At 42.8% G+C, this 12,394-nt stretch overlaps 1 protein-coding gene across 5 annotated transcripts; it reads right to left on the bottom strand.

The window, feature by feature from the left end:
• Nucleotides 1-5,668: 5,668 nt before the first annotated feature.
• LOC100710782 (immunoglobulin kappa light chain-like) lies at nucleotides 5,669-7,727 on the bottom strand. Of its 5 annotated transcripts, none has more exons than XM_025900806.1 (5): nucleotides 7,588-7,727; nucleotides 6,774-7,487; nucleotides 6,534-6,659; nucleotides 6,417-6,451; nucleotides 5,678-6,331 (listed from the first exon to the last, which is right to left on the bottom strand). In XM_025900806.1, the coding sequence occupies exons 1-5, from the start codon at nucleotides 7,640-7,642 to the stop codon at nucleotides 6,218-6,220; spliced, it is 1,044 nt and encodes a 347-aa protein (XP_025756591.1). In that variant the 5' UTR covers nucleotides 7,643-7,727; the 3' UTR covers nucleotides 5,678-6,217. The 5 variants fall into 5 exon arrangements, with proteins under 5 accessions (XP_025756600.1, XP_025756591.1, XP_019205310.1 ...); XM_019349765.2 differs by having other exon boundaries at nucleotides 6,534-6,668; XM_025900809.1 differs by having other exon boundaries at nucleotides 5,680-6,331; nucleotides 6,417-6,448; nucleotides 7,588-7,725.
• Between the last annotated feature and the right edge of the window lie 4,667 nt (nucleotides 7,728-12,394).

Genomic DNA, 12,394 nt, shown 5'->3' on the forward strand with positions numbered 1-12,394 from the left:
CCCATAAACCAGCCATAATTGAGGGTAGGGGCATAGAACGACCAGTAAATTGAGCCGCAGCACCAATCATCTGTCGATCTCCTGCTCCCTTCTCCCTCCCTGAATGTTGTCGAAGCTCTGCAGGAGTCTGGAGTTGAAGATCACGCGGATGGGTCTTCTGCCAGGCATCCTTCTCCCACCACCTGATCCAACTCACCACCAGTTGGTGATCAGTTGACAGCTCAGCACCTCTCTTCACTGTAGTGATAATTGCAATACTATTAGGTATTTCCCTTTCCTATATTTAATGTTTTCCAGCAGTCAGGCCTAGTTTTTGTGTTATCTTGTGTTTTGGCAGTTTGCACTTTACCATCACACTCTCACTTGATTATCTCAGACTTAAGTGTTTCAGGTTAAACCCTGAACAGGTTGCCATTTTTCCGCCAAGTTAACACAGAGCTATTTTCGGACAGTGAATGATGTCCTTCTCTGAGTGGCAGTGTTACGGCTGCCGTCGTGGGCTAAGGTTCTGACATGTAAATGTGAGTGTGCAGGTGCACCTCCAGGAGTGGTGGATCCTGAAGATGGTGTGCCCGGATTGGATGATGATCTAGCAGATCAGCAGACGGTGCAGTTGAGGACGGCAATTCATCCATCCTCGGTTTAACCTCAACCGGCTGGTGCTGCAACGCCCTGTGTTGTTTGTGAATCCAGGCGGAAGTAGGGGTGGACCGCATTTTCAGTTGGCCACAGTTCTCTCATGTTTTGTTAGTCAGGGAGGTAAGTGATTGTCATTTGGTTATGTTTCTTTGGGGCTAGGCAAGCAGTCGCAGTCAATAAACTATTTCTTATTTTAACTTACGGTGTGATGTGCTGCTTGGGGTCGAGCAGGGGGTGGATCATTCCTTGTTGCGGTCGGGTAAAGTAGAACGTAAATGAAGGACTCATTAAATATTAAGTGAACTCAAACAGGCAGCTTTAATACTGAACACTTTCCAATAAACAGAACAATACAAAACACAAATAAAGCAGGAGCCACGAATTCACAATCTAGGAATGAGGTGGGATACATAAGGCTGGAGATTAGGGACCGCGTGGACCGGTGGTAGTCCAGGTGAGCGGGGAGGCTGAGGCCCAGAAGAAATGAACTGAGGTAGTATGGAAAGGTAGGCAAGTTGATGCACAGATAACTTCAGGCTGAGAATGGTTGGGCAGGGAGTGTCACGAACTGGCAGGAAGCAGAAGAGAAGGCAATCTGTGAATGTCCTGCTAATCAAAGTAGTACACTTGAGAATGAGACAATAGTCTGACACCCAAGAGCTGTCACGCTGCTCCTTAAATAGCCTAGCAAATGATGCCTGATGCTCTGCAGGTGCATCAGGAAAACCCTGATGATCGCAGCCATGACCGCCTGCACTGAAAAAGGAAAAGACACACAACACAATAGAACACATGCAGTCCCAACTTCTAACATAAACAGATGAAAACTTGACGAAAGGCATGGAAAACACAAGGGAAGCATGATAGCTAAGACAAGTCTATAAACTGTTGGGTTTTTTGTTTTTTTTATGAGAGAAGACAAATTCTAGTCAAAGTTTTCACAATTTATTATTAAATGGTTAGAATGTCAAATTAGACAAAAGCTGCCGCATGCAAGCAGTAACCACTTTTATTGCGTGTGGTAAAAAAGAGCTTTAAAAGTTGGAGAGAATCCTTTAGACCCCATGTCCTGCTCATGTTTCATCTCCTGCACCTTTCGGACATCTCCGTTTATGGAGATGACAGTTTTGCAGGCAACACTCCCATCACCATGGCAACCACCTCCTTTCTTTCCTGTTGAGTTACAGAAGGGACAGAGACAAAACTAGACCAGGCACGTGGACACAAGGAAGGTAAGAATACACAGGAACTCAAAGAATACAGTATAGACTGAAACTAAGAAAAGGGTAGATATAAAGAAATAAGAAAATTGGGAATCTAAATATAACTGTAAAGAAGAACCAGGAAATATCGAAACCAGGTAGACTCGAAACACAAGTGTTTGGAGGCGTGACATTGGGTGGATTTCACCGGGAAATTCAGTTTCCAGTAGCAAAGCACCGACAGATGTTGCATGTTACAGATACAAAAAAGGGGAATGAGAGTAAGGATATGAGCATAAATATACCATATATACACATATACACATATATAAATACAGGATATATAATAGGGATAAATAAGAATACCAGTAGATTACACATTTGAGTGAGTCTATTGGGCAGTGAGTATTGCACAGTCGAATATAAGAAAATATATTGCAAATATTGCACAGTGGAAAAAAGCACTACAGCTCAGTTGTTCCCGTCCTCTTTGTCCTCCTGTTTCCCCTCCCTCTCTCCTCCAACGAGGAGTTAAAAACTCCTTTGTCCCACATGCCATCAAACTGTTTAAGTCTGTTGGTTCTTGACTTTGGGAGAAGCAACCTGTCGCTGATCAGGCTCCTCTGATTATTTATGACCGTGCGCATTGGATGCACATCATTGTCCATAATGTCCAGCAGTTTATTTACTGTCCTTTTCTCTGTCGCTGTCACCAGAGTGTCCAGCTTCACACCAACCACAGAGCCAGCCTTCCTGATTAGTTTTCCAGCCTGGATGAGTCTTTCTTTGCTGTGCTGCTCCCCCAGCACACCACAGCATAGAAAAGTACTCCGAAAACCTCAAGAACTTCCTGCAGATGTTAAAAGACCTCAGCCCCCTGAGGAAGTACAGTCTGCTTTTGCCTTTTTTATACAGGTGCTGCGCGTTCCATGACCAGCCGAGTTTGTTGTCCACCTACAGCCCGAGGTACTTGTATGTGTTGACCACCTCCACCTCCTCTCCCTCTATCTGAACTGGCAGAGGACCTGGTCTGGACCTCCCACAACCAGTTCCTTATTGCACAGTGAAAAAGAGCACTACAGCTCAGTTGTTCCCGAATTAAACAGTCTGATGGCGTGTGGGACAAAGGAATTTTTAAGTCTGTTGATTCTTGACTTTGGGAGAAGCAACCAGTCGCTGAATAGGATCCTCTGATTATTTATGACCGTCTGCAGAGGATGCCCAGCATTGTCCATAATGTACAGCACTTTCTTTAGTTTCCTTTTCTCTGCCACTATCACCAGAGTGTCCAGCTTCATGCCGACCACAGAGTGTTACAATCGGGGAAACATGCATGAATTATACACGTTAATTCAGCCCGCCCGTGTAGCATGCTGGCTAGACCCAAACGCGGCAAAGGCTAGCGATGGGTTGTAACATGCTTCTTAAGCTGCAAGACATGAAAAACAGGATGGACCTTCATAGTGGATGGAAGCCGTAGGCGATAAGTAACCGGGTTGAGCCTGGCAGTGATCTCATATGGGCCAATGAACCTGGGAGCGAGCTTCTTGGACTCAGTGTGGAGTTTCTGGTGCGTCGTGGAGAGCCAGACCCGGTCCCCAGGCTGATGGCAATGTTGTTTGGTGTACAGAGCGTTGGATCGTGAGATGGCAGCCCATGCCTTGATCCAGGCCAGTCAACATCGGCGAACCATCCGTTCAGAAGCAGGAACCTCAACCTCCACTTCCTGAAGGTTGTAGATAGGGGGATGGAAACCATGACAGACTTAAAAGGGCGAGAGACCGGTCGCGGAAGAGACATGGAGGTTATGAGACAGCTCAGCCCACAGTAGGTAACGATGCCAAAGGCATGGTTGGGCGGAGACGAAGCATCTCAAAAAGCACCCCAGCTGTTGGTTGGCCCGTTCCACCTGCCTGTGGGTCTGAGAGTGGTAGCCAGACAAGAGGCTGGGAGAGGCCCCAATCAGTCGGCAGAAAGCTTTCCAGAACCTGGCAGGAATGATGTCCTTGAGGAACCCGTGAAGCCGGACAATGTGTTCCAGGAAGAGCTCGGCCGTCCGTCTAGCAGAAGGGAGGCCAGTTAGCACGACCAGGTGTACAGCCTTTGAAAATCGGTCCACAAAGGTGAGGATGGTGTCGAGACCATCCCCGGGAGGAAGACCGGTAACAAAGTCAAGGCCAACATGGGACCAGGGACGTCTGGGAACAGGGAGGGGTTGGCGGTCACCAGCAGAAGGTTGAGTAGAGGACTTGGCCTGAGCACAGGTGTCGCAGGCAGAAACGAACTCATGGACGTCCACTTCCGGGATGAGAGCCGGGATGAGAGAACGAGTTGAGAGAGGTAACACTCACAGTCACTGAAGCAGACTGAAGCGGACGGAAGCTGACGTCGGCAGGGATTCAGAGCTCCTGACATGAAGGAAACGATGTCTGAGCGGAGGACAGGTGGATGGTTTTTCTCTTTTAAAACCCGGCCCCGTGGTCAGCTGATGTGGAAAATAAGTGCCCTCAAATGTGTGGAGGATATGTCATGAAGCAATATTTTAGCAAAGGCCATATTAATCCAGCTACTAATGAAATGTGCTAGATTATAGGGTATTACCAGAAATGTTTTGCTTGTAACAGTGTACACGTCTGCCCAGTGACAGTCAGAGTAAGATGTAAGAAAACACATTCTCTAGTGCTTATTGGCTGTGTATTTTGTTTTTCAGGGATAAACTGTGTCAGAGATTATTGCATTGCTTAGCCAGACTGAAACTGTGCAGACTTGCAGAGAACATTGCCTATTTTTATCTTGCTAAAAGAGAATAAGAGGAAACAGATTGGGGTGAAAGAGCATTGAGACTGTAAGTGAAGTGTAAACATTAGTGCCTTAGAAGGGGTTGAACTTAACTGTCACTGTTGCAGGATAATAAACTTTGCCTATGCAGACAGGGCGGGTGCAGCCCTTCAGCCCTTTAAAATAGTGGAGCCTGTGTGCTTCCTCTTTGAGATCGACACAGAAGGTGGTATTGTGTACATCTCCACATACATGCACTTAATAAATCATTGTTGTTGACTGGACCCGGTCTGAGTATTGGTTGTTTTTTCTCAGCACATCATCAAAGTGACCACTGCCTGACACAGAGCCAGCCTTCCTGATTAGTTTTCCAGCCTAAATGAGTCCTTCTTTGCTGTGCTGCTCCCCCAGCACACCACAGCATAGAACAGTACTCCTGCAACCATCGACTGGTAAAACATCCTCAGGAGCTTCCTGTAGATGTGTTGACCACCTCCACCTCCTCTCCTTCTATCTGAACTGGCAGTGGACCTGGTCTGGACCTCCCACAACCAGTTCCTTGGTCTTTGAGGTGTTGAGTTGCAGGTGGTTTGTGTGACTCCATGTGACAAAGTTCCTCACCAGACTCCTGTACTCCTCTTCCTGATCATCCTGATGTGCTCTTCCATGTTCTCCTCTATATCCGCTCTTTTCCAGATTTGGCATCTGCACAACCCCAATGTGAATCTCCCATTCCACCACATCCCAGAGATGCTCTGGTGACTGTGGAGGCTGTTTGAGTACAGTATCATGTTTCCATGTGTCAACTACAAATACAGTGTATTTGTCCTTCACGTGATTGATGCCAAACATGTCACAGTTTGTAGAATTAATAATGCAAGTGCAGGACTGAAGGCAGAGAGAAAGCTAATCTTTTATTAGTTTGCAAACAGAATTACAAAATAGAAAAATACAGAAATCCAAAAATTATCATAGAGATCCTCGGAAAGCAGAGGGAGCAGAGGGTGGAGATATACAGCCACAGAGACAAAGAACAAAGGGAAGACAGGACTATAAATACTAAATGGGAATGTTAAACTGGTTAGAAATAACATGCAGGAGAAAGTCATTATAAACGGGAACGCTTAGGAGACTACTACTCACTGTAATATTAAATATTATTGAAGTAAGCCTCATAATTTGAAAAGTAAATACCGCCATAAAAAACTAATCACATCACAAGCACACAACAATAAAATATGGAATCAAAACAAGTATCGAGTACTGAATCCAGCAAAATTAAGAATCAAAACTTCAAATGATAGAAAAACCTTAACACAACAACAAATGCAAACAGACAACTAAAAATGACAGAACTTAAAAAATACGTCAAACCCAAAATCCAAAACAAATTATCTACTGGAATTACATTTACAGGAATTTCAAAATGATGAAAGTGATCAAATGCTGTTAGCAGTTAAATCATTTTTCTTTTGGACCAAAGAGAAGAGGAAAAATATTTATATTTATTTTAAATATATTTTAAATATTTAAAAATTGTTGCCAAAATCATCACTACAGCAGAAAGGTAATACTAAAAATCATAATTTCCACTATGTTTACTTTATACCGGAGTACACACATTCATCCTGGGTGTTGCTCGTCTGTCTTCTTGCTCCTTTCGTCCTAATTTTTCTCAAAGCAGCATAATGAAGGTTGTCCTCTTGGGTGCTCTGGATACCAAAAGAATCAAGATAACAATTCAACAAGAAATGTCATTTCCTAAAAACACATGAACTTCCACACTTTAAAACTCACCTCTAAATTTACAGAATCATTTGCGTTTGAGTCTGCTGAGAAAAAAAAGGAAATGATTTAAACTTAAATGCCACTATTTTTAAACGACAACAGTAAAATATGAAAAGAAATTCTAACCTCTGGATTGGCAGTTGTTCCTCTTTTTCATCTTATACACTAAAAAAGTTGATAACACACTGATGATGGTGGTGAGTGTTAAAGCTGCGCTTAAGAAATACATCAGGGCAGGAGAATCTTGCCGAACTGTAAATCCTAGAAATGACAGAGCTTTTTAGCTTTTCTTCCTGAGTTCATCAAATATCATCTGCTCCTATTTATAATACCATGTGAGTCACCTCTGGTAGACAAGTGACTTACCCCCAAAGTCCAGCTTGGTCCCGTTTCCAAACAGTATGTGTCCACATGAGGCGACAGCACAGTAGTAGATCCCAGCGTGAGACACATTCAGGCTCTCCATTCTCAAGTTATAGACACAGGTGTGTGTTCTTTTATTGGCTTTCCTCTCACACTGATCATTCCTGACTCCATGGGTGTAAATGAGAGCTGGTTGAGAGTCTTGAGAGTCTTTGAACCAGTAAACACTGTGTTCTCCATCACAGCTCAGCATAGTGTGCACCATACAGTGCAGACTTACAGAGCCTCCTGGCTGGATGGTCTCAGATGCTGACTGATGAACTAAAGCTCTTATCTTTAAATCAGAATCATTGACACTGACAATAATGGTCTCTAAGAATGTTGACGCGTACACATAGGAACATATACAGTAGTAAGTTGCTGAGTCTGAAACACTTAAGTCTGAGATAATCAAATGATTATTTCCTTTTTCATTATCTAGTGTGAAGCGTGCACTATTTTTGAATGGATCATGAATTTGTACAACATTGGTTTTTGACTCAAAGAAGGTAGAAATAAGTTTTGGTGTCTCTCCTAAAGTTTGTTTATACCAGTAAAACCATGCAGCAACATTCTGTTCAAAGTAACAATGTAAAGTCACACTGTCTCCAGATTTAGCTGATATAAAACGTGCTTCTTCATGAGCAGAGGAGGATAAATGCATGTTGTTCTTCTGAGCTGTGGTGAAATGAAAGACAAAGCAAATACACATTGTGGAACATGGCAGCCGAGAAAAACGACCTTAAAAGAATTAAATTGTGGTTAAACAAGAACTTACCAATTACACCCAAGAACAAACATATCAGATAGAAGACAATGTGTGCAGATGCCATTGTTCCAAACAGCCGTACTGAATAAAAGAATGGCGACTCTTTCTTCACTTTTAAGAGTGATGATTAGATTTCACTGGCCAATCAGAAGCTACACAGTTTATGGAAAATTAGATCACGTGATCATTGACATCTGTTTTGTTAAACTTAGTAGCTGAGAAAAAAAATAGAAGAACATCATGATTTAGATCAGAGGTGAGATATATTAGATGTCAACCCACTAAAAATCGAGTAGACAATATGTTTGTGTGGGGCAGTGTGAGAGCCATAGTTTATCACTTTGAAATATATAATATATTTAAAAAACATGAAAAAAATACACAACCACACAAAGTATATCAGTAGCTTTTCTAGTGTTTTTCATACATTTTGGGAATTCTTGAATTTTGTGTTTAGGATTTTCTGTATTTTGAAGTTGTGACTGTGTTTGTGTCAGGTTGAGTTTTGGATATCCGTTTTTATTCCGTTGTTATTTTATTGTAATTTTCTATCCATCCATTTTCTTCTACTTATTCGGGACTGGGTCACAGGGACAGCAGCCTAAGCAGAGAAGCCCACAACTCACTCTCCCCGGCCACCTCCTCCAGCTTCTCCCGGGAAATACCAAGGCGTTCTTAGACCAGCCAAGAGACATAATCTCTCAAGCGTGTCCTGGTCTCCTCCCAGTGGGAGGTACCGGGAACACCTCACCCATAATCCAACCATAAATGATGGTAGGGAAGTAGAACGACCAGTAAATTGAGCCACAGCACCAATCCATCTGTCGATCTCCTGCTCCCTTCTCCCAGAATGCTGTCGAAGCTCTGCAGGAGTCTGGAGTTGAAGATCATGCAGCTGGGTTGTTAGATTTGTATTGTGATTGTCATTTATGCTTAGAAATATTTACTCATATATGCTTAGAAGTATATAATCATTTGTAGATTGAAAGAATGTCTCATCCTAGGAGGTCTGTAACAACTCTGTGTAGCATGAAGAGGGGAGTGCGTTCACTCCTCTTCAGAGTGTTCTGGCATAGATCACACACCTCCTAGGAGAGGTCGTATCTTCTCCTGCTGATATATGGTATAGCAAACACACGTATATCTGTTTGAGTGTAAGTGCCTTTTGTTTAGATGGACCGCTAGACTCCTGGCACCAGCTTTGGGGAGTCACATTCCACACACACACACACACACACACACACACACACAAGGTATTCTTTGTTCACATGTATACTTATGTAAAGAGGTCATATGTTAATGAACCTATGCATATTCATGTAACCACAATAAAAGAGCAGTGTTACGGGAGAGCGGACGAGAGCAACTGGGGTCAAGCGAAGGAACGGCGCCTGTCCAGTTCTCTCCCGTGCACGTGAAACATAAAGAATGTTGCCTACTCGTGTCTTGCTTGCTGTGTAATCACATTGCCTTCAACGTTCCAGCGAATAGGTTTAAGCTACAAACCTATCATGGGTCTTCTGCCAGGCATTCTTCCCCTGCCACCTGATCCAACTCACCACCAGTTGGTGATCAGTTGACAGCTCAGCACCTCTCTTCACTGTAGTGATAACTGCAATATTATAAGGTATTTCCCTTTCCTATATTTACTGTTTTCCAGTAGTCAAGCCTAGTTTTTGTGTTATCTTGTGTTTTGGCAGTTTGCACTTTACCATCACGCTCTCACTTGATTATATATAATAGGGATAAATAGGAATACCAGTGGATTGCACATTTGAGTCTATTGCACAGTGATTATTGCACATTTGGATATAAGAAAAAATATTGCAAATATTGCACAGTGGAAAAAAGTACTACAGCTCAGTTGTTCCCGCCCTCCTTTGTCCTCCTGCTTCCCCTCCCTCTCTCCTCCAACGAGGAGTTAAACAGTTTGATGGCGTGTGGGACAAAGGAGTTTTTAAGTCTGTTGGTTCTTGACTTTGGGAGAAGCAACCAGTCGCTGAATAGGCTCCTCTGATTATTTCCGACAATGTGCAGAGGATGCCCAGCATTGTCCATGATGTCCAGCAGTTTATTTACTGTCCTTTTCTCTGTCGCTGTCACCAGAGTGTCCAGCTTCACACCGACCACAGAGCCAGCCTTCCTGATTAGTTTTCCAGCCTGGATGAGTCCTTCTCTGCTGTGTTGCTCCCCCAGCATACCACAGCATAGAACAGTACTCCGACAACCTCAGGCACTTCCTGCATATGTTAAAAGACCTCAGCCCCCTGAGGAAGTACAGTCTGCTTTGGCCTTTTTTATACAGGTGCTGTGTCTTGCATGACCAGTCGAGTTTGTCCACCTACAGCCCGAGGTACTTGTACGTGTTGACCACCTCCACCTCCTCTCCCTCTATCTGAACTGGCAGTGGACCTGGTCTGGACGTTCCATAAACAGTTCCTTGGTCTTTGAGGTGTTGAGTTGCAGGTGGTTTGTGTGACTGTCACACAGTGGAAATTTGTGTTCTTATTTTTTATGTTTTTTTTTATTATTCTGTGAATTGGTGTATAGACTGTTGATTTTATTTGTATAGTTTTATTTTGATATTCATATTGTATGTTTTAGTATTGTTGTACAATATTCTTTTAATCCACTGTGTCTAGGCAGACAATATGGTAAATGGCCTGTATTTGTATGGCGCTTTACTTACTCCCTATGGACCCCAAAGTGCTTTACACTACATTCAGTCATCCACCCATTCACACACACATTCACACACTGGTGATGGAAAGCTACATTGTAGCCACAGCCACCCTGGGGCGCACTGACAGAGGCGAGGCTCCCGGACACTGGCGCCACCGGGCCCTCCGACTGCCACAATAGTAGGCGCCTGTTGAGGTGTGGGCATACCTCTGCCTGTATTTGTGAGTAATGCTTTCCCCACTGTCGTATGACGGGCGCAGCTTTTGCCGCTCTAGATTCGTCATAAGATGTGATGTCAGCGCCACCAATCAGAAGTCATTCAGCTCATTGGGCTGGTTCTTTTTGAGGACCGGGACGATGCAGGGTGTCTTCCAGAGGGCGGGCACTCTCCCCAGTCGCAGGCTGAGGTTGAAGACTCGTTGTAGCAGCTCCCCGTCACCTTTAAAGTTGTTGTTTCACCAGGGAGTCAAACTACTGTGCTTTCTTTTTCAAATGAAAAGCAAAATTCCTAAAGCTCGTATTTAGATTTGTTATTTGAACTGGAGCTCAACTGCAAATCCCAAAGTCAGGAGGAATTACACAGACTTTTAGATATCTATTGCTGTCACAGTTTATGATACAACATGAGTTTCCTCTGCTGGAAGAAGAAAGCTTCATAATTGGGAAATCCACATGCTTTATGTCTTTTTGCAACATTTTTTCTTTTTGCTGAGATTTTCTTAAAATGCAGTGCATTTGACCAGTCACAGTCACTGTAAATTACACTGGTTTTCTTTATTCCCATCCAAAACTCAAGCAGAAGACCACAACCACACATTATTTTCTTTAAACGAGTTCAGCAGGTGACTATATACTACAAGATAACTACAGGCTGATTTAAAAAAGAAACAAAAAACCCAGATTATATTACACACTGTTATAGAATGAAAAATGCAGTAAACATTATGGTGTACCAGGGCTGGACTGGGACAAAAAATCGGCCCAGGCATTTTGACTAGAGACCGGCCCACCAGGTATTATAGGAAAAACCATAAAGCCTTTGAATGAAAACAAACGCTGTTGTCACAGTGATGTACAGTGTCTTGTTGGTATATATGTATCAGTCTAATAAACTTAAAAATACACCATCCTCCCTATTCTGGTATTCTAAACAGTACCCGAAAGTAGACTGCTTGGTCGAGTTAACCTCCTGAACTATCTACAACACATGGTGAACACCTGAAAGTAAGATAGAGAAGACTAGAGGTGAGACATGATCATTACTGATTACTGATGACAGATTTAGATATATTTTCATAAACCATTCATTTGCCACATTAATAAACAGCATGGCAGGGAAAAATATTTTTTCTAACATTGCAACCTTTAAAAACTGAAAGGAGATAGAAAGACAGGTGAGAAAGAATAAAACTTAATTGACTTTTTGGTGGCTTTTTACACACAGTACTGGTACAGAATCTAGAAAATGTGGGAAAATACTGGCATCATATACAGTACTTAGCTACTTCTACGATGATGGGACCCTAAAAAAATTACTATGTACAATAATGGAATTCTATACATTTTACATGAGATAAAAACGTTTGTTGTAAGATTCAGATAATTATTTGTTGAAAGCTAGACATTTTAAATGAGAATAAGAAAGAAAAGTATTTCTTTGTCCCCCCCTTTCCCTGTTAATGCCCTAACTGGGCCCCTGGCATAACTTTGCTAGATCCACCCCTGCACAGTTACCAGCTGTCAGCTACATAGAAAAGGATCCTGGTGTTATTTGTCTCTCAGAAACAGTTCATAACTTCCCTTCAACTCATTTCTGTCACCTAACAGGTAAACCTGTTTCTCCATCACCTGTTCAGCTCTGATGATTCAGTAAGGACATCTCCTGGTTTCATCTTCATGTTTCCCTCTCACCAGATAATCAAACCGATATCATGACCAGCAGCTTTACAGCTGTGGCTCCAGCAAACATCAGCTGATACCAGAAATTAATATTAAATAAATTCTAACAACAGCTGATCAAGCTTAAACGTGCTGCTGTTGTTTAGCGCAACATCTGCTGGTTTCTTCTTTCTGGCGCAAAGTGGGCGATAAATAAACAAGAGAGAAAAGCCGATCAGCTGATCATTGATCAGTA

The sequence above is a fragment of the Oreochromis niloticus genome, linkage group LG3, assembly GCF_001858045.2.
Source record: "Oreochromis niloticus isolate F11D_XX linkage group LG3, O_niloticus_UMD_NMBU, whole genome shotgun sequence".
Taxonomy (NCBI): domain Eukaryota; kingdom Metazoa; phylum Chordata; class Actinopteri; order Cichliformes; family Cichlidae; genus Oreochromis; species Oreochromis niloticus.